General features: G+C 43.6%; 1 protein-coding gene across 1 annotated transcript; it reads right to left on the bottom strand.

Annotated features, from left to right (window-relative positions):
- Positions 1-12,634: 12,634 nt before the first annotated feature.
- On the bottom strand, positions 12,635-20,748 carry LOC141613362 (valine--tRNA ligase, mitochondrial 1). The gene is made up of 20 exons (XM_074432096.1): positions 20,484-20,748; positions 19,836-19,898; positions 19,548-19,714; positions 19,380-19,452; positions 19,223-19,288; positions 19,039-19,122; positions 18,880-18,957; positions 18,707-18,790; positions 18,528-18,607; positions 18,235-18,292; positions 17,857-18,159; positions 17,592-17,762; positions 16,938-17,137; positions 16,023-16,425; positions 15,415-15,666; positions 14,826-15,326; positions 14,564-14,670; positions 14,345-14,444; positions 13,279-13,424; positions 12,635-13,026 (listed from the first exon to the last, which is right to left on the bottom strand). The coding sequence occupies exons 1-20, from the start codon at positions 20,739-20,741 to the stop codon at positions 12,855-12,857; spliced, it is 3,366 nt and encodes a 1,121-aa protein (XP_074288197.1). The 5' UTR covers positions 20,742-20,748; the 3' UTR covers positions 12,635-12,854.
- Positions 20,749-22,520: the final 1,772 nt, after the last annotated feature.

The raw sequence follows: 22,520 nt of genomic DNA, 5'->3' as shown, positions 1-22,520 counted from the left end.
TGCTTGGACCGATGAGCTCGCCCGCCGCTGCTGCGGCTCAATTTTTCGAAGAGCACTTCTTTTTTGGCAAGGGGTACAACATCGTCATCCCTAGAGAGGATCGGACCGTCTTTGCCCTCCTCCGGGTCACATCGGCGTATATATGAGACACCTGGAGTATGGTCTCCGGTTTCCTCTCAATATTTACGTCTCTACCATAATACAGGCGATGAACGTTGCAGTGGCGCAGCTTCACCCGTTTGCCGTTAGGACTATAGTCGGCTTCGTGTGGCTGTGTCGCTTCAGGGGGGTGATCCCAACGGTGAACTTATTCCGCCGAATTCATTTTCTTCGAATGAATGTTCAAGGTGGCCGGGGTGGTATAGCGTCCGGGGACCGAGCCGGGCTTTCTCACCGTGCCTAAGCTCACCTCTTGCAAGGGCTGGAAGGAACGGTGGGTGTATGTCGAGGTCCCGGATGATTATCCGTTGCCTCGGTCTTTTGAGCATCGCGTCAACTTGCGTGCGAGAGCAAAGGGGAGCGTGAGAAGATGATCCCCAAGGGCAAGAATAAGATGGACGCCGGGAGTGTCTATCTTAATGAGGACGAGAAGCAGGCACTGAAGCTTTTCGAGGTCGATGATGATGGGGTGCCGAAGGTTTGGTTGCCCCCGACGCAAATCATCTTGATGGACGAGCCGCTTTGCTATGTCGGCCTCATACCGGCCCTAGCACAGGGTGAGTGGGGTCGGTGTGAGGCCCATTTCTGCTTTAATGTTTTTCGTTGTTTGTATCTTGACATGTCCCTTTGTCTAAGTTTTACTTTGTTTCTTTTACAGAGCACTTTGGTCCCGAACTGTCTGAGCAACTCCTCGAGAAGATGGGGCTGGACAAAGACGGAAACGTTAAGGAGAAGAATCCGAAGGTCGATGTGCATGACCGCCGTCCGTCGCCTACTGACCTCCTGAAGGGCTTGGACGAGACGGCGGCCCAGGCCAAGGTAGCTGCTGCCTTGCCTCGCCGGGTCCGAAAATCCAAGTCTACGGCGGCGACGGTGTCAACCTCAGTTACGCCTCAACCAGAGGTGGAGGTCGTTGACATTGTCGATGGAGAGGATTCCGATGCTGAGGGGTCTCCGCTTAGGCGTAAGAGGAAAAGATCTCCCCATGCCGCCGATGCTTCTGCTTCCGTCGCTCATGTTAATGCCAGCGCCGAGGAAACGGGTCAACCGGCCAAGAAGAGCAAGCCCTCCGTGCAGATCTAACTTGCGGCTCAGTTGCCGGCTCATTAGATATACCCGATGACCGGCTCTCTGGTATGTCCATGAACGTTGACGTGGACTCTTTGGTTGAATTTTTGTAGATCAACCGGCGCATCCGTCCCAATTCGAGCGGCGAGTTGAGAAGAGGCCCATGCAGACGGCGGGGAAAAATGCCGACTCCGTACTCGCGTCGATATCCAACGACCGGCTCATAGCGGAGGGTACAAAGCTGAGCAAGAAGGTTGGGATTTGGTCTGAACTGGTCGGCTCTCGTATTAGGGAGCAAGAAAAGGCTTTGGCCGAGACGGGACCGTTGATAGAGCAGCTGAGGCTCGATGTTGTTGCCGCAAAGGGGGTGGCCGGGAAGGCTAAGAATGACCTCCTTGCCGCACAAGCGCGGGTCGAGGAAATTGAGAAGCTGCTGTCGGCCGAGAAGGCCAAGGTAGAGGCTGCGATTCTGCCGCCGCTGTCAAGGAGGAACGGGACAGGTACAAGGGCGGCTACGACGTTGTTGTCGCCCAAAGGGAGGAGTCGAAAAGGGCGTATCGGCTCCAAGCAGAGTCGCATAGGGAGACTAGTGCTATCCTTGCCCAAAGGGAGAAGGATATTGAGACACTTCAAAGCACGATTCTCCCTCGCATGTGTGCTCAGTATAGGGACCTGACCGAAGAAGCTTTCAGGGAGGTGATAGATGAGGTCTACCCGGATGGCTCCTTTCTGTGGACAAAATTTGACGAGCTGTTCGACGATAGGCTCGAGGCTAAAGAGAAGGCTGCGGCGGATAAGGCTGCCGAGGATGCGAGGGCCAAGAAGGAGGAGGAGGCGACCGCGCCAAGGCGGCCTTTGCGAGAGAAGGGTGAGGATGCTAAGGCGACTAAGAAAGTGCGGCGGATAAGGCATTGAGGATGCTAAGGCACTAAGAAAGCTGCGGCGGATAAGGCGGTGAGGATGCTAAGGCGGTAAGAAAGGCTGCGGCGGATAAAGGCATTTGAGGATGCTAAGGTTGCCAAGAAAGCCGAGGATGCTAAGGCTGCCCAGATTGCATCTAAGTCGCTCACCGAGGGTAACGCTGGCGATGGCGGTAAGGGCAAGCGGCAACAGGCATAGGGAGACGGGCGGTCGTCACCGAGCTCACCGGCGTCTCGGATAGCCGGCTATTCGGGGCCAACTATTAAGCCTTTTCTCCCTGCCATCCTTTTGGCGCTTCAAAGAACCAGTCCGTAACCTTTTGCTTTACTTTTCTTTGTATTTTGTAAGACCTTGGTAGGTAGAGTCTTGGCTTATCCCAAAGGGGACGGCCGTCGTCTGTATTTCTCCTTCTTGTAACCTCGTTATCTTTTCCTTAATGAGATTTTGCTTGCTTTGCCTCCGCTTGGCCGAGGCCTTTTGATTTATTCCTTCACTTGTCTTCTTGCGTTAATTAATTGAGCGCTTTTCGCTTTTACCTTTGGCTTTAGCCGAGGCAGTTAGAATGCGTATCTCAACTGTGTTTAACGTCTTTAAGCTCGGTCTTAATTTGCCGAGAGCAGTTGCGTTAATTAATTGAGCGCTTTTTCGTTTTTACCTTCGGCTTGGCCGAGCGGTTAGAATGCGTATCTCAACGGTGTTTAACGTCTTTAAGCTCGGTCTTAATTTGCCGAGGCGATCGCGTTTCACTCGTCTCTTCCCGGCCGATTCACGGGGCAACGGAGTTTACGTTTTGACCGCCGTTGAACGTATGTTAGCATAACGGCTCGTCCCCCGTCACTCCGTTAAAGGCCGGGATGATCGAGGTTTTGGCTCTGTCTGCTGTGTACATATGTTAGTATGCCTTCTGATTGGGGTGGATTAACACTTCGATGAAAAACTTGGATGATTCCTCATTAGATATGAATATGCATTGGGGTGCCAACAATTTGTTTTGGGCAACTCATTTGTTATACAAAGTATTTTACGAGATTGTCGGTGTTCCAATGGCTCATCAAAGGTATATCTCCCATGTCCGTCAGCCGGTATGTACCCGGCCTCATTTCTTCAACTACCTTGTAGGGACCCTCCCAGTTGGCCGTCAACTTGCCATGGATGTTTCCTTTGTTGGTGGCAGCTGACTTCCTTAGGACCAGATCTCCTACTTTTAAGTCCCTTTTGTGGACTCTTCGGTTGTAGGCCCTCTTCATTCGGCTCGATATCTTTGCTAAGTTAAGGCGTCTTTGTATCTCGGCTTTCTTCGACCAGGTCCAGGGAGGTTCTTAGGCCTTCCTCGTTTTCATCCGGGTTAAAAGTGGCCGTTCGAATGTTGGCACCGTTGCTTCAATCGCGGGATCGCCGGACCCGTAGACTAGGTGAAAAGGACTGTACCCCGTTGCTTCTTTCTCCGTGGTCCGGAGGGACCATAGTACGCCGGGTAGCTCATCGGCCCATCTTCCCTTGAGGTCTTCAACTGTCTTCTTCAAGCCGTTGAGGATCGTTTTATTGGCGCCTCACTTTGTCCGTCCGTGCTCCGGGGTGGCGGACGGAGGAGTATGCAAATTTGATGCCGAGTTCTTCCAACCAGCTCATTATTGTGTCACTCCAAAATTCTCGGCCATGGTCGAACACCATGACTTGGGTAACCCAAAGCGAGTTATGACATTTTCCCGGATCACCTTTCTTACGGCCGCGCGATTTTTGCAGACAACGCCACGGCCTCAACCCATTTGGTGAAGTAGTCGACGGCGACGATTAGGAACTTTCTTCCTCCGGATGCCGTTGGAAATGGCCCTAGTAGATCCATTCCCCACTTTGTGCAAAGGGAAGGGGATTAAGCACTGTTGCGAGTCTCGGGAAGGTGCGTGTATCACCGGAGCGTGCATCGGATTGTTGCATTTTCTGGTTTTGTTTACGGAATCTTCAAGCATGGTGGGCCGTAAGCCGCCGGCTCGGAGAGCTTTGTGGGCTAGTGTTCTTGCCCCCATGTGATGACCACGATGCCCTCGTGTATCTCTGTCGAATTAGCTCTGCATCGGCCGGACCGACACATTTCGAGAGTGGCCTTGTCACGGACCTCCTGTATAACTCTCCTTCAAACACCAAGTACCTGGCTGCGATCCTCTTTATCTTTTGCGAGAGGTTGCGGTCCCCAGGTAATTCGTTTGACGATTTATACCTCTTTATCGGAGTCATCCATGTCGTCTCGGCTTCCACGTCGCACACCATGCCGATGGTTTCGTCAATGCTTTTAGCGTTCTGATGTCCACCAAAGACGGTTGGTGATATTCTTTATGGTTGAACCGCGGCTTTGAGAGAGCGTCGGCCGGTTGTTCTCGGACACAGGGATGTGTCGCATTTTGAATGACTTCAATTTTGAGGTCTCGGCTTTTACCTTTTCCAGGTATCTTACCATCCCATCGTCCCGAGCTTCGTACTCTCCTTCGTATTGGTTAGTCACCAAGAGAGAGTCATTTTCAAAATGATGTGTTACGCCCGGCGCTCGCTAACTCAACTCCGGTTATCACCGCCTCATATTCGGATTCGTTGTTTGAGGTCGAGAAGGTAAACTTCAAAGCGTACTCGAACTCGTCCCCGTTTGGGCTGATGATAAGGATGCCGGCTCCCGAGCCATTCGTTGTGGAGGATCCATCGGTATATACCTCCCACATGCCGGGACACGACTCTTCCGATACGTGCACTCGGCCAAGAAGTCTGCCGCGCCGCCGCCCCTTTATCGAAGGCCTCGGTTTGTATTGAATGCCGAAGCCGGATAGCTCCACCGCCCATTTGATAAGTCTGCCCGATGTTCGAATTTTTCCAATGCTTTTTCCAACGGCTGGTCGGTTAAGACCGTCATGGGATGTGCGTCGAAGTAGGGTTTCAACTTCCTTGCGGCAACAACCACGGCAAAGGCTGCTTTTTCAATCAGCGGGTAGTTTCTCTCGGCGGGCAACAGTGTATGGCTGATAAAGTATATTGGGTCTTTGCTTTGTTTTCTTCCCGACGATTACGATCGACCGTGGCCGAGGTTCTTGCTAAATATAGATATAGCGTTTCCCCAGTCGGTGCCGGACAGGGTCGGGAGAGTTTGCAGGTGGGCCTTCAGTTGTTTGAAAGCCGTGCTCTGTTCCTCCCCCCAGCAGAAGTCTTTATTCCCTTTTAGCACTTTGAAGAATGGGGTGCTCTTGTCGGCTGACCGAGAGATAAAACGGGCAAGGGCCGCCATCCTCCCGGTCAGTATCATAACCTCTTTGCGATTCCTCGGCTCCGGCAGGTCTAGAATTGCTTGGACTTTCTCTGGATTGGCATCAATTCCCCTGGCGCTAACAAGTACGCCGAGGAATTTGCCGGCCCGGACACCGAAGTTGCACTTTGTAGGGTTAAGCTTCATCTTGTATTTCCTTAGTGAACAAAATGTCTCGTGTAAATCGGCTAGGTGCTCGCCGTCGGACTTGCTCTTGACAATAGCATCGTCGACGTAAGCCTCAATGTTTCGCCCTTTTTGATTTTGGAACACTTTGTCCACCAGTCTTGTGTAAGTCGCGCCGGCGTTTTTCAAACCAAACGGCATCATCTTGTACATGTAGGTGCCGTGTATGGTGATGAATGCGCATTTAGGCATGTCTTCCTCTGCCATGAATACCTGATGGTATCCTGAAAAGGCGTCGGCGAGCTCGGATTGTGTAGCCTGCCGTTGCGTCTATTAAACTATCTATCCGAGGCAAGGGGTAGCAATCTTTCGGGCATGCTTTATTAAGTTGCGTAAAATCAACACACATCCTCCACCCCCCTGACGACTTTTTAACCATTACAACATTAGCTAGCCATTCAGGGTATGTACAAGGGATGATAAAGCCTGCATCTAACAACTTATCAACCTCGGCCTTGATGGCATCTTCCTTTTCGGCCGAGGAGTTTCTCATCCTCTCGCTTCACGGGGCGAGCGCTGGGAGTACGTTCACTTGTGAACGATGACTTCTCGGCTTACACTGGCATCTCGGCGGTGAGTACGCAAAGACGTCTTTGTTCCTTCTCGGCGGGTCTAGGAGATCGGCCCGAATTTTGGTTCCAGGCCGACACCGAAAGCGATCAAAGTGCGTCTGGATCAATCTCTATCTGTTCTGTCTCAACCCCTTCGACCATGGCGACGTGGTTGGTGCTCATCGGTTCGTCCTCCTGTCTTAAGGATGGGTTCTTCCCTTTTTCCTCTTTCTTTGCCACTTTGAAGGATTGCATGTTGCATCCTCTGGCCGATATTTGGACGTTGACCACCTCGTCTTTTTCGTTCTTTGAGACGAGTTTATGAACCTCCCCGCGGTCCGAGATATACATCAGTGTCAGGGCCCGGATGGACATTACAGCATCGACCTCACTCAGGGTGATACGACCGATGAGAACGTTGTATGCGGATGAGCCGTCGATGACCACGAACTCGGACATCACATTCTTGGCCGCGTCGGACTGGCCGAACATCACCGGTAACTTGATAGACCCCGGGGGACCAAGCCCGCCCGGAGAAGGCGTACAATGGGTTGGTGCATGGGCTAAGGTCCGCGATTTTCAGGCCGAGCCCCAGAAAGCACTCCCTGAACATGATGTTCGTGTAAGCACCCGTGTCAATCAGGCATCTCATGACCAGGTGGTTAGCTATGTCTAAGTGGACTACGAGTGGGTCGCTATGTGGGGCGATGATTCCTTCGTAGTCCTCTTTCCCAATAGTTATGTTCGGGATGTTGGAAGCCAGGGCCGCTGTAGTGGGCACGAAGTTGATGGCCTGGTACAGTCCGTTCAGGTGCCGTTTGTGTCCGCGAGCGGATCCGCCGTTCTCGTTTCCCCCGATGACAACATGAATTGTCCCTATCCGTTCAAAGACAGATTTTTTATCTGAGCCACCGGTGTTAGTCTTTTGGCCTCCGGCAATATACTTGCCGAGGCTCCCTTTTCGGATCAGCTCTTCAATGGCATTCTTCAAATGCCGGCAGTCGTTGGTTAAGTGACCGGTGTGGCCGTGGTACTCACAGTACAGGCTCGTGTCACCGTCCCCCCTAGGTCAGTAGGCGACGGACGGCGGTCATGCACATCGACCTTCGGATTCTTCTCCTTAACGTTTCCGTCTTTGTCCAGCCCCATCTTCTCGAGGAGTTGCTCAGACAGTTCGGGACCAAAGTGCTCTGTAAAAGAAACAAAGTAAAACTTAGACAAAGGGACATGTCAAGATACAAACAACGAAAAACATTAAAGCAGAAATGGGCCTCACACCGACCCCACTCACCCTGTGCTAGGGCCGGTATGAGGCCGACATAGCAAAGCGGCTCGTCCATCAAGATGATTTGCGTCGGGGGCAACCAAACCTTCGGCACCCCATCATCATCGACCTCGAAAAGCTTCAGTGCCTGCTTCTCGTCCTCATTAAGATAGACACTCCCGGCGACTGCCCTCGGCCTTGACCGCTCTCCTCGGCCTCTCCTGCGACAATGAGCAAACTGAGGGCTTGGCTTTGTGCCAAGCGTACTCACTCCGACGCTCAAGTCAGTGAACTTACTGTGATTAAGTAGTATGTAACTTGATTACGTGTATGATAGAGAGATGAGAGAGATAATACCAATTTAAGTGGTTCTTAGGTTAGATTCTGGATCCCTTCCTCAATGAGGATTGAGGAGTATTTATAGACTTTCACCTTTTGTCACGTAGTGGCCAAGTGGGCCAAGTGGCCCACGGGTGGAAAGACCGATCTACCCTCGGCCGAGGGACCTATGGCGGCGCGAGCCCGGTTGACTCCATGCCGAGGGTTCTTGGATATGAGTACGCGGGTATGTGCCCCGGCTGGTAGGTTGCCATGCCGAGACCCAGGCTGGCAGGCCGAAAGGCTGCATCGACTGGGATGTCTAAGTCATTGGCTTGCTGTGGATATCTTTGACCTCGTTCAATATGTTGACTTGGTCAGCGGTGCAGAATATGCCCCATCAATTTGCCCCCAGCGTAGTCTATGCCGTGGTATGGGCTCCGATGTATCTTTGAGTGTATATTACGTGCAAGTGAAAATTTTCTGCCCGCTTTTTCTCCTTCGACTTACTTACATACGGGCCGTACCGTATCCCCCCTGCACATGGATGTGTAATGGACATCAAAATGTGGAAGAGAAGGTGATCTTTGGGCGGCGGACCCAAGGTTGAGAGTGCTTAGGTGTATTTTTGATTGCCCCGGCCGTCTTTGCCTAGCTTGGTTAGTCGTGTTGCGGAGAATAGATACTTTAGGAGTTTTGCTTTGAGGAAGGTGAATAGGCAAAGGGATATGAAGGGCGTGTTGAAGACGCTTGTTCTTGTTGCTTTGATTGACATTCAACCGTTGCGTCGATTGACATTCCGTGTACGCATGCACGACATGTGTCTCTTCGTTGATTGGTTGACGCTTCATGGGCTGCGTTTTGATTGGTCCTCCTTTATGGGCCTTTGCCTATAAATACCAGATCTTTGAAGTGAAATTGGTTAACAATTTCATTCATTCTAAAAATTTTCTTCTTTCCAAAATTCCAAGTCTTTCCCTCTCTTCCGATCTTCAGAATTTTTACGTCGGCGTAGCACTTTTCTTCAAGGTAAACCAAAAAACCTTTTCAACTTTTTGTTTTGTTTAAGTAATTGTTGTGAACCATGTCTTCTACTGACGCCGGTCCCAGTACCCGTGCGCCGGTGGGTTCCCCGTCGCGTTTTGATGAGGAGGAGGCGGTAGCCGCAATTCCGTTAAGGTCGAGGGGCCCTAGGTCTCCTTCCCCGAAGTTGACCGCGAGTTACGGAGCAAAGGGAGGATGATGACGATGATGAGGAAAGGAATCCTTCCGGTGCGGAGAGGGCGACAGTCTTGCATCATTACGATGCCTGTACCATCGGCCCTAATCGTGCTTGGACCGATGAGCTCGCCCGCTGCTCTGGCTCTGAATTTTTCGAAGAGCACTTCTTTTTTGGCAAGGGGTACAACATCGTCATCCCTAGAGAGGATCAGACCGTCTGTTGCCCTCCTCCGGGTCACATCGGCGTATATATGAGACACCTGGAGTATGGTCTCCGGTTTCCTCTCAATATTTACGTCTCTACCATAATACAGGCGATGAACGTTGCAGTGGCGCAGCTTCACCCGTTTGCCGTTAGGACTATAGTCGGCTTCGTGTGGCTGTGTCGCTTCAGGGGGGTGATCCCAACGGTGAACTTATTCCGCCGAATTCATTTTCTTCGAATGAATGTTCAAGGTGGCGGGGTGGTATAGCGTCCCGGACCGAGCCGGGCTTTCTCACCGTGCCTAAGCTCACCTCTTGCAAGGGCTGGAAGGAACGGTGGGTGTATGTCGAGGTCCCAGATGATTATCCGTTGCCTCGGTCTTTTGAGCATCGCGTCAACTTGCGGTGCGAGAGCAAAGGGGAGCGTGAGAAGATGATCCCCAAGGGCAAGAATAAGATGGACGCCGGGAGTGTCTATCTTAATGAGGACGAGAAGCAGGCACTGAAGCTTTTCGAGGTCGATGATGATGGGGTGCCGAAGGTTTGGTTGCCTCTTCTAGCCTTGACCGCTCTCCTCGGCCTCTCCTGCGACAATGAGCAAACTGAGGGCTTGGCTTTGTGCCAAGCGTACTCACTCCGACGCTCAAGTCAGTGAACTTACTGTGATTAAGTAGTATGTAACTTGATTACGTGTATGATAGAGAGATGAGAGAGATAATACCAATTTAAGTGGTTCTTAGGTTAGATTCTGGATCCCTTCCTCAATGAGGATTGAGGAGTATTTATAGACTTTCACCTTTTGTCACGTAGTGGCCAAGTGGGCCAAGTGGCCCGGTGGAAAGAGGCGATCTACCCTCGGCCGAGGGACCTATGGCCGGCCGGCGAGCCTGGTTGACTCCATGCCGAGGGTTCTTGGATATGAGTACGCGGGTATGTGCCCATTTGGTAGGTTGCCATCTGAGACCAGTGGCAGTAGAAAGGTCGCATCGATTGGGATGTCTAAGTCATTGGCTTGCTGTGGATATCTTTGACCTCGTTCAATATGTTGACTTGGTCAGCGGTGCAGAATATGCCCCATCAATAATAATAATAGTTAAGTTAAATTAAATTAAGTTAATTTAAATTCGGTTCCTATAAATTCAGAGTTCAGATTCTATAAGTTCGGTTCAGATCTTATAAGTTCGATTCGATTCGAATCTTATAAGTTCGATTCGTTCGAGATCCTATAAGTTCGATTCGATTCGAGATCTTATAAGTTCGAAAAGTTCGAGATCCTATAAATTCGATTCGAGATCCTATAAGTTCGATTCGATTCGAGATCCTATAAGTTCGATTCGATTCGATTCGAGATCGAGATCCGTTTCAGTCCAAAAGAACAGAGCCGAACTATGAATCTTAATAAGACACAATAGAAAGAAAAGCGGGAACCTTTCTATTCCCTCCGTTTCAAGAGGATGTTTACTCTTTTATTATTTTATGAGGAATATTTTAATCAAATGTAAACAATTCGTTGAAACAAGGGAAATATTAAACAGAGTAAATGACTCAAGTCTTTATTTTAGAGAGATTTATTTTTCAATGCTACCTAAGTATGTAAGGGACCTACTGAGATTAAGGAGATTATTAAACGTTAAACTCTCTTTATTTCTAAATCAAACTGTATGTACACAATTAGTCTTGTTTAGAATAGTTTTAAGTTAAGACCCTTCACAAGTCATAACTCATAACCCCTCTTTCATTTTAACATTAATTAAATCAGTTGTAACTTATAAATATCATTTTAACTTGAGACGGTTTGAAATAAAAAGATTTTGTGATAGGTACATCAGCAAATCTTGCCTAGAGACGAGTTAAATACCTTTAAAGTGGTGATATTTTTGGGTCCCACCATGCAAATTGTTGTTTGTCTTATGCGTAATGTGGTATGTTATTTAACCCGTCTTTAGTTATAGACGAATAGTTACCGTCTATAATGAGATTTTGTGGAGGTACATATGTACATGACACATGAGTCAATAACTGAGTAATGATTTGACACACTACTAATCATAACTAAAGTATTAATGAATCAATAGTCTATTGTCAACATTCACATGACGTAGCTATTGTATTTTGTGACTAATTTGTCATAAGAAACGAAAGAGACGTCTTTGATTCATCCAAGTTGTCTTACACTGTATATTTCCTCTTTATCAAATTTAAGGTCCGACCACTTTGGATTAAATGTTACTCCGTTGGATTTTAATCGACTTTTCCAACGACAACTAATTGCTTATGATTCAACCACTTTTAGATTACGGGATCAATTTAGATCGAGATTATATTCTATCGAGTTAGAATCTATCAACTGCATGAAAGAGTTACGGGGTTATAGGATTAAGGTGACTGAAAGACAAGGTAAAGAGAGTCGGGAAAGATTTTTTACGAGCTACAATCCGATATTAAGGCAACTATTCACTTGTAGAGTCGTAGGCTACAAGAATACAAATACACCATAGGGTATCTTACCACGATGGCACAATGTACTCCTTAATTATCTCTACATAAAAAAATACTCCGTATAATACAAGATAATATTTTTTATTTTCCGCACGTTGATATTCCTAATAATATTATTCTATTGACTCTAATATTATTAAACAAAATCATAAACATAAAGTAGGCCACCATAGTAATTAGTACCATACAAATATACAATCAAAGCAAAAGCAAAAGGTAGCAATATGAATATGGTTGAAGGATACAAAAACTTGGTGCGGGAAATAATTAATTGTCCAGCTTTGCTTCAGACAGGCTATTTCATCTGAAATAATAAAACAGAATTTGAGACCATTTTATACCCAAATGTACTTTTGAAAAAAAAACACTATAAGCTGTAACACTACCTGAACCATTATGGTCACGTTTAACAATAAAATAATCTCAAAACTCCGTCTTATTGTTTTAAACGGAAGTGGCCCATCTGAAACAAGAATTTTCGATAAAAGAACTAGGAAAGAACGTTGAAGGCCTTAAAAGTTTATAATTATAGCCATGCTACATTAGTACATTATGTGTGTGAGTTGGTGTTGGTTGCGTAAATAGTAAACTTTACTATTATTCCTATGTTTGCTGGCAGTGGCAGCTGCATGAATGGGCCCACTCACCTCAACTTACTTTGGAGTTTGGACCATACATAAAAGATTGTTTCTCTATTCAACTTTTAGGTTTGCAACATCAACATTTAATTTAATCCGATATAAAGCGGAATCGAAAATTCGATGACTTAATCGTTAAGGTCACACAGGCACGGATTGGCATGGTAACGCATCTATTTTAAATCGCATGCAAACCAGGCACCATTTTTGGTCTTACATTCGAGTGATGTCTATAAAGGTTATTGCAATTTTACCAGGTAGCGGTGTTCGACAATATCCTCTCTAATCAACTTGTAATTGTAGACATTGAGTACGCTAACAATTTTACAAGACAGTGAATCTTTCCAGTAAATTGGAAAAAAGGTAAAAGTGCTGACAGCTGATTTGAGGATTCAAAGGAAGCTGCCTTAAACGTCAAAACTGTTGGAACTCTTCAATCAAACATCAGATACATTTCTATTCGTATCAGGATCAAGTAGCAATGCAAGAACAATGATAATTAGGGAAGGTTTCACTACAAGTTCCGGCACATGAAGTTGAACCTAGTTATTCTCAAGAGCAATATCGCTTTCAAGGTGCTGACTTGCTTCTTCAAGTGACAGGATCTCTTGCATAAGCTTCGTCAGCTTTGCCACATTTTCTTCATGAATTTGAGCTCGAACCTTTTCTTTGTATCCCGAAGCGCCCATCATTTTTTCCAATGTGTCTTTTTGTCTGAGTCATCAAACCAAAACATATGTTATACTAGTGTCATACACACGAGACTCGACTGCCTCATCTCTATCTCAGAAGCATGATATGAGCAGCCGTGGTCGGCTTGGGACAAAATAGTGGGTTGGATCTATGCACATATTTTTAAAGCTTTGGCTGTACCAGCACATTATACGAGCCGTCTAGGCCATGGAGACATTAAGACGCAAATTTGAAATATATCAGCAAGAAACAGAATTGCAAGAGAAAATTCACCGTTTTGTTTCCTCCATCTTCTTCCTTAGCTTCTGCAACTCTACTTCTGCATTTATCATTCCTTTAACCTTCAGATAAACGGAGATGTTTTCATTCACAACATCTACTGAACATCCTAGAGGGGCCGCATCTCCTTCATTCAGAACCTGTAAAATTCACGTTATAGCCAACTTCGAGGAAAAAAAAAACACAAAGGGAATCGAGACATGAAGACCATAAAGAACCAAATTAGAAAATCAGTGGTATCCAGCCTAATAGTCAGCCAGTCACTAAAAGTAAACCAGAAAGGAGAAGAAAGCAATAATAGTCTTGATACACGCCCAACTATCAATATAAACTGTTAAAGGCGGCTATATGTCCTGACCTTTAACAAAAACTAACACAAACAGGGAAACATAAGTAAAATGGAAGTAATTTTGTAGTGAAACACTGGAACGCCTTTATATGCGTAAAATCTGGGGGACTAGGACTATTTCCAATAGAATCACTCAACCAAAACACTCTTCTTTATACTGGCTTACTGTGCACTGTGCATAATATACTTCTAACAAAAGAGAGGCTGGTATCAGCGTGGATGACAACTCTGTATTAAGTGGAATCACACATGTTGCTTTATTTTGAGGATTCAATTCTATGCTGGTCGAGGATTCAATTGGGCCATAATGCTGCAGATCACACATGTTGCTTTATTTTGAGGATGAGTATACTTAATAGGTTACAAATCAGTGTTAAATCTATTTGATGGCAGAGAGACCAGCTGTGGTTCTCCGGGAGATATAAGAGAGCTGAAAAATAGGCTGGAATGGTGATTGAGGAAGACTGTGTGTCAGGCTGAAGCTCAATGGCCGGAGGAAAGAAAAATTCTTTTATATGCAGCTATAATACGATAGGCTATTGTTTAATATTGAATCGGGCCATGATAATACATACATCTCGCCAAACACAGTAAACTTCACTTTCAAGGAGAGAAATACACAAAAACTGACACGACAAGGACAAACATCAAAGCACATAACCTAGATAAGAGCACGATCAGAAAAGAATTGTCAAAGGACAGTTATCACACCTCCAATGAGGACAAACCAACAAGAGTCAAAATGTCCAACTCATGACATCGAATGACTTCTGCAACCCCTTCACTTCGGCAAAGAGCAAAAGCTTGTCTCCTGCGGAAAAAGAAATGGACACTTTTACATCAGCATATAAGAATGACAGCAAATATGCATAGATAAGTATGCGAAAACTTTGATATTGAGCTGAAAAAAAGATACATTCACCGCCCTACCTTTCATTCCTTTCTTTGGGAGGCAATACTGACTTAAGAGACCTAAGAGATTTGACAGCAGCCTCAATAAGCTCCATCTCCCGCTCTACACTTTCATTGGTCCAGGACTGGGATCAAAGTTCCCATATTACAAATTGTAATACGATAATAAGGAAAAGTATAATACAGGCAGCAAGAAACTAATAATTGAATCAAGCTAGAGGGGAAGGTAAACAGCCCAGAAAAATAAAGAGTACATAAGTTGTAATGTACTAAATCTCACCTTTATAGCAGAAGGATACTCACTAATCACGATTGATTCTTTCTTTACAGTATCTTTTGGCTGGGGAAGTCGCTGCCACAACTCTTCTGTGACAAACGGCATGAATGGATGCAGGAGACGAAGCCCAGTATCAAGACACACCCAGAGTGTTGCCCGGGCAGAATCTCTCGCAGATGCAAGTGACTCGTCATTTCCAGAAAAATACGGTTTAATTACTTCAATAAAAACATCACAAAGCTGGGATTGCCACCAAAAGTACACTGCACTGGCTGCATCAGCGAACTCATATGACTCCAGAGACAATACAGTTTTGCCGACAGCTTTGTTTAGGACAGACAATATCCACTGGCAACTAAATGGCATGACACTAGGATTTATACTTGTGGGAGGGACGTAATTATCTCCAAGTTTGGTCAAAGCAAACCTAATAGCATTCCAAAGCTTATTGCACCATTGACGATACCCAACCACCCTTTGAATATCCAAGTTAATTTTATCAGACTGCATCAGAAAAGATGGCATAAGTGAATGTATACACAGAAAATTAACAGTCTTGAGCTCTTAGGTGGCACATAGAATAAAAACTAACCTGAGCTGTATAAGAAACCAGGGCAAAACGTAAAGCATCAGCACCACATTCTGGGATTCCATTAGGAAAGTCCTTCTTTTGGCCTTCTTTGGCCTTGGCAACCTCACCAACATCTAAGTTCCCTTCCTCAAGCCTCTTATGAAGACCTTCCAGAGATATCCCGTTAATCACCTCAAGTGGATCAACAACATTTCCTAAGGATTTGGACATTTTGCGTCCATGGGCATCGCGAATCATAGGATGCAAATAAATCTGAAAAGGCCAGTCATAGCATTTAGTTGGTGCAAATAAACTTTTTCCAAATTTCATTGAGAGCAAGTAGACGACCTCAACAGATATGAGTTCCATAATACATGAAATCTACCAACGTCTAAATGCGCACGTTGTTGAAAGAAGTAAGACAATTTCTAAGATTTGCTTGAGATGGGACTTGGGAGTAATTATTAAGGGAGTAATAGAGCTACAAAATAACGAAAATGGAGATGCATTACCCATGAGGGGAGGTGGGTACCTAAGAACTTATTTTGCAACGGGAGAATTTTTTTAATTACAGATCACTAAGCCAGGCAGTGCAGAGCGACAGGCCAGAACACACAAATCATGTTTACCTTTCTAAATGGCACATCTCCTCCAAGTTTACTGCATAACATCACCATCCGAGCAACCCAGAAAAAGAGGATGTCGTGTCCAGTTTCAAGAGCAGAAGTTGGATAGAAAGCCTTCAAATCAACTGTCTGGTCTGGCCAGCCCAAAACAGAAAGTGGGAAAATGCCAGCTGAGAACCATGTGTCCAGCACATCGGGATCTTGAGCGATCTGAAACTTCTTCCCAAAAAATCTTCTTTGAGCCTCTGCCTGTGCATCTTCAACACTTCGACAGACCACCCAATGATCACTATAAGCACCCAACTCCTTCAGTTTGTCATCCTCCAAGGTCACGTACCAAGCAGGCACACGATGACCCCACCAAAGCTGCCTTGAAATACACCAGTCTCTGATGTTTTCAAGCCATCTGTAAAAATCATTCCATCCATAATTAACAAACACGCAAAGAGGGTCATCAACTTAACATCAAAGCCTTGGTCCCAAAATATCTGGGGTCGGCCATAAACAGTCAAAACAAAACCATTACTTTGAGGGGAAAAAGTAAACACTAGAAAGACAAGGAGAAAGAAGCAAAGAAAAGGAAAATAAAAGAGAGTGTAGGCTCTTTTTTTTAGTAAGAGAGTGGTAGGCTAAACATCAGTTAACTTCGACAAGATGATTAAAGGAGTTTCCAAGCGAGATAAATTTTCAAACAGGTAGACAGTGTCTCCCAGCCATATAAGACAAGACGCCAGCCCATATATTCATTTGAAGTGAGGAACATTAGATAGTTTTAAGCGGCAGCGAAAAAGAAAAAGTAATTAGGAAACATCTCTAGAGACGATCACAGTATAGCGACAATCCAAATTCCACAGCGGTTATCATCTACCATCAGAGAGAAAACACCACGTCAAACATTTACTCAACAGATAGGTATACCTCTTCCACTCAGCTTCATACTGTTTTGGAATTATTTCAATTTTTCTATTTTCAGTATCCAGAACAGCATTAAGCGCATCTTTTGCCATGCTACTGCAGTTGACATACCACTGAGGCTTAATCAGTGGTTCCACAACATCATTACTCCTCGAGCAAACACCAAGACGCATCTCATTGTCTTTGACACCTTTATACAGTCCCTGAGCATATAAAAATTTCAAATAAGTAAGAGGAATTTATATGTAGGTTATGTAGGAAAGACAATGACATGTTGCCACAGTCATTCAAACACATCAAGGGGCCAAGCATAAAGAGCCACAGAATACTCCCTCCATCTCTGAAAACTTTCACTTTCAAGAGAGAGGGAGTTTTAAGAACATAGCTGAAGACGATGTTACCCTTGCCCCACAACACCCACCCATCCTCTTTCTCACCCTCTCATCCAACATCCTAGTATCCTACTCCTCCACCCACCTAAATCCAAAATACTAAGCTCCACCACCAGACAGACCATTAGCCACCACCACTCACCAGCACCACCTCCACGACTCCCCCTCCCACTCAACCCCATCACCAACATGTTTAAACATAGATTGTAACATTCTTAATAAAAACATCCAACTTAAAAGTCTAGCCAGATAAAAGTAAATCTACCTTTTCTTCCAAGGCTTTCGTAATTGATACACGGGCATCAAAACGCAGCATTCCTGCAAACTCTGGACCCCCATTGGTGTTGATTTTTCCATCATCAGTAAAGATGTTAATGAACTCCAGCCCATGACGTTTCCCAACGTCAAAATCGTTAGGATCATGGGCAGGTGTTATCTACAAGAGCATGAAATAACAATAAAATATCATACAGTATGTATGCAGAGAAAAATGAAAGAGATCAACTATTGTACTCTAATAGCTTTTTTACCTTCACGGCACCAGTACCAAAATTAGGATCAACAAGTGTTGCATCGCAAACAATAGGAATCCTCCTTCCACTAAAAGGATGGATGGCAGCTTTGTTGTGCAGATGCTTGTACCTGGGATCATCTGGATGCACAGCAATTGCTGTATCACCAAGCATAGTTTCCACTCTAGTAGTGGCAACAACAATCTCCTCCAGGCCTCCCTCTAATGGATATGCAAAGGATGTCAAGACACCGAACTCCACCGTATTCTCATATCCAGGAACCTTTAACATTGTCCGTCCTTTCAGATCCAAATAATCCACCTGAAAATCCTTGTTTAGATGCTGGTAACAGTTATCTCATGACAGTAATTTGAAATAGAAAACAGCCAAACATACCTCAATATCAGATATCGCAGTTCTCAATACACAGTCCCAGTTTACTAAGCGGAGATCTCTGCAAGCCAGCCAAAATCAGCAAACAGAATGAATATTTCCAGACCATTAACACACAGAGAAACCCTATTAAGTAATGACGAAACTGACAGAACACTCAAACTTTGGGCCCAACAGAACATGATGTTGGAGAGCACGAACTGTTATATTTTGATGGAAGTGGGAGGAAATTGCAGATACAAGACTGAAAGAAGTGAAAAAAAGAAAGAAACCAAATTCAGCACGTTTCACCAAACCTGTAGATAAGACCCTCATCGTACAGTCTCACAAACCCTTCCGTCACTGCCTTTGATCGTTGTTCATCCATTGTGAAGCACTGCATATGATAGATTATTAGTGATGACCAAAACCCAAATGACCAGCCTACGAAAGTACTATTAGCATCACAAAAATAGCAGATAAGTTTTGTCCTCACCTCTCTAGACCAATCGAGGGTTGCGCCAAGTTGACGCTGCTGCTTCAAGATTTTGCCACCATATTCATCTTTCCACTTCCACACCTTTTATTGAGAAAGAGTTGGTTATTTCAACAAAAAATATTCCAGAGAAGACTTTGTGGGTTAAATAGTCACCCTTCAAGCAAACTCACCTCGGACACAAAATTTTCTCGACCAAGATCGTGTCTTGTCAGTTTTCGCTCGCGCATAATTTTCTTCTCAACAACCACCTGGAAGTAAATTAAAACATCAAACCCTAGCTATAGCAGGTTCTCAATTTTCGGAAAAAAAAAAGGAAAACAGGGCAATACCTGGGTTGCTATCCCGGCATGATCCATGCCGGGAACCCAGAGTGTATTATATCCGGACATTCTTCGCCAACGAATAATTGTATCCTGTATACAAAGAAATTACACCAAAAACCTCATGAGATACCCGTTGTGTCTAAATGGTTAAAGAAGAAGAAAGCAAACAAAAGGAGGCCTAAAGATTAACCTCGATAGAGCTAGTCAAAGCGTGGCCAATGTGAAGGGCACCAGTCACGTTTGGAGGGGGAAGCACCTTCAGAACGAAAGAAAAGAAAACCAGTAAGAACATTCCAGCATGAATCCAATAACAAACACTTGCATAAGCAAGTTAACTGAACACTCACAATTACAAAGGGTGGTTTTGAGCTACTTGAATCAGCCACGAAATATGATGATTTTTCCCACCATTCATACCACCTATAAAAATGACATGACACGTTATAGTGGTAGCTCAGCAAAGGAATAGAAACTAACACATTTACAGCTAATACATAATTGGAACGACTACTTACGATTTTTCCACAGCAGCAGGAGAGTACTGCTTTGCCATGACAGGGGAAAGTCGCTTCTTCTCCCCAAGTGAGGTTTCAGGATCTAGGAAACTAGACGGATCCTCATCTTCAGTTTTCTTCACATTCTTCCTCTCTGCCTTTTTGGAGGCGTTCGATGCTTGTTGAGCCTATCAAGAAAAATTGAGAAAATTAGATTCATTTGTATGAGCAGAGCCTCACTATGTCAAAAGATAAAAAGTTAAACGAACACAACCCACAATAAGTTAATATTCTTTTGTGACAAGTTACCTGTTGTTTCGCAGCTTCTGCTTTGAGTGCAGCCTTCTGCTTCTTCAATTCTTTTTCTTTTGCCTGTCATAAGAAATTATAATTACAATCTAACTTAAGCACAAATTGTTCAAAACTTTCAGGCAATTCTATTGAAGGTTAAACGAATAGTCACAGTTAATTCACCAATTCATCCTACTAAGTTCGTTAACAGAACAGTCATATTAAGGCTCCTATCTGCTAAACCCACTGCGAACTCGTGTAGATTACTATACGCGCATCAAACCTCCATTTAAAACCTCCATTTAAAACCGCTAAACAATAATTTGACAATTCCTAACACATTATAATCTAACTTAAGCACAGATTATCAAAAACTTAGTAAGATATCGCAATTTTTCGACAAGAGCACAGACTAATTCGCAATATCACAAAACCTAATCATAAATACAAGCTAATTTTTCCGACATAAATACAATAATTTGACAATTCCTAACTTAAAGCACAGATTATCAAAAACGATATTCACAATTACTCGACATAAATACAAACTAATTCGAAAAATCACAAAACCTAATAAAAAAACCTAATCACAATACCTAATTACAAAAATTAACGAAACAAAAATTGAAATTAAAATCTGATAACTAAAATCAAGTAAAATCAAACCTTTTCTTCCTTCTTCTTTTTCCGTTCGAGCTCTTCGGCGGAAAGTGAGATTGCATTTTCCCCAATTTCTGACATTTTCGACGGTAACTGAGCTCCGGATTGAGTAGCGTAACGGCGGGAGGACGAATGCGGTGGTGATGAGTGTGTAGGGTTTAGGTTGTGAGCAATAAACCAGGGGAAGAAGTAAACGGATTTGTTAAATGGAAGGATACGAATCATACGGTTATACGGGTTTGTTAGGAAGTATTTAATTACCATCTTATTTCGATTTAAATTGGGGATTATAGGTTTTTTTTTTGTCTAATACTTTCCTTAACCCATGCGGATTTTAAATGTTCCCAATAAAACACGTGATAAGAAATAGTTTAGGCATTGATTAATCAATCAATCAATCAATCAATACATATATATAAAGCAGAAACTTTTCGAGCGATATTAGAGAGTCCAATTTTTGTAGAAATCCTAATAAGGGTAGATTTAGAAACAGATCTAATAAATAAATCAATATACATAATTTATAAGATAAAGATCAATATTATGGATGAATTTATTTGTTACTCGACTTCTAATTGTTTAGATTAGAGAAAGACATACAAAACTTTATATGCGCTAACTATATATAGCATTATTATAGGTGTAGCAACACTACGTTCAAGTTGATTGTTTTATTGCCTGCCCCTCCCTACCTTTAGTATTTCACAAATTGTTATTAGAGTTTGCTATTTTTACTATTTCTATTTGGTTCTATTAATATCTCTTACCAATTTTTTACGTGTGATTATTCTACAGATACTATTCTATAGGTACAACGCGTGTGTACGGGGGCGTATGGGCTATGGCTATCTACGTTCAAAGAGTATTCAAAGAGTATGAATCAATTGACTAAACATGTAACATAATTGTTACACAAAATCTCATCAAAGACGGGCGATATCCGTCATGCTCGCGACGGATACCGCTTTCCTCTCACAAAATACCCATTGAGAGGTGAGTGGGAAGCACATGGGAGGTGCCCCAATTGTTAACGCATGCAAATATCTAATAAAGCTTTCATATTTTTTAACATAAAAGTTTCTGGATCTTTATCACAAAACTTAAATTTTACACCGTACAACATATACAATTGGTTGTATAGCCCATGAATTGTGAATTCTACTCATTTTAGTAATTGGTTTGGCATATTGGAATGGAATTATCTCATACCCACCTCATTCCATGGATTCAAACTTCATTCCTTTATCTTTATTTTTCTAATGAACTAAATATGTTTTGATAAAAGGTATGAAATTTGAATCACATATTTCTCATTCCAATCGAATCCATTCATCCTATTCATTAAAAGAACAACCACAGTGCTGAGTTGTCAGCACGTGGTTGTCTGTTGACTTTTCAAAGCAAAAATGAACTCCCTTGATTTCAGGAACCACTAACTATTCCTGAATTAATTACACATCCTTCTTTAATTCACGTAATGTACAATGCTCTAAATAGAAAAATACAAATACAAACTCTACAATATTTACATGACTTTTTTTTGTAATGTTCAATATTCAATTCAAATAATATAAATTATTTGCAGCGTAATTAAATATTATTACAAATTACAAATTCATATCCATTTAGACTAAATACATAATGTCATAGTGTAATTTCAGCATGAGTCATCCAAGATACGTCTCAACCGTCTGATCCATAATTATAAATTTGAAAACAATTACTGTAAATACCATAGTATAATTTTAAAAATTATATATTAATATAAGTCTGAATAATATTACATTAATTTCCAATTCATTATAATATAAATAATAATAATAGTATAATATTACATAATAATTATAATTATAATAAAATAGAGGTCTCCTCAGATCTGGATAAAGAGTCAATCATCATCCAATTAATAGATCCTACAACCAGTTGTACCCAGTTGTATGCTCTAGAACCCGAACTATATAATAAAATTTTCGAGTTTTGTTTTAAAGAAGTCGAGCTATACTATAAAATTGTTGAACTCACTCACTTAAACATAAAAAAATT

Source organism: Silene latifolia, chromosome 1 (assembly GCF_048544455.1).
Source record: "Silene latifolia isolate original U9 population chromosome 1, ASM4854445v1, whole genome shotgun sequence".
NCBI lineage: Eukaryota > Viridiplantae > Streptophyta > Magnoliopsida > Caryophyllales > Caryophyllaceae > Silene > Silene latifolia.
The sequence above is the reverse complement of the archived record's forward strand: the minus strand, read 5'-3'. Positions and strand labels throughout refer to the sequence as shown.

Excerpts from the sequence above, each read along its gene's own strand:
- LOC141613362 (XM_074432096.1), bottom strand. The coding sequence starts at position 20,741 with ATGGTAATTAAATACTTCCTAACAAACCCGTATAACCGTATGATTCGT. Across the intron at positions 19,123-19,222 it reads CTTTGACTAGCTCTATCGAG|GATACAATTATTCGTTGGCG; the intron begins GTTAATCTTTAG and ends CTTTGTATACAG. Across the intron at positions 14,671-14,825 it reads AGTATCCTTCTGCTATAAAG|TCCTGGACCAATGAAAGTGT; the intron begins GTGAGATTTAGT and ends CTTTGATCCCAG.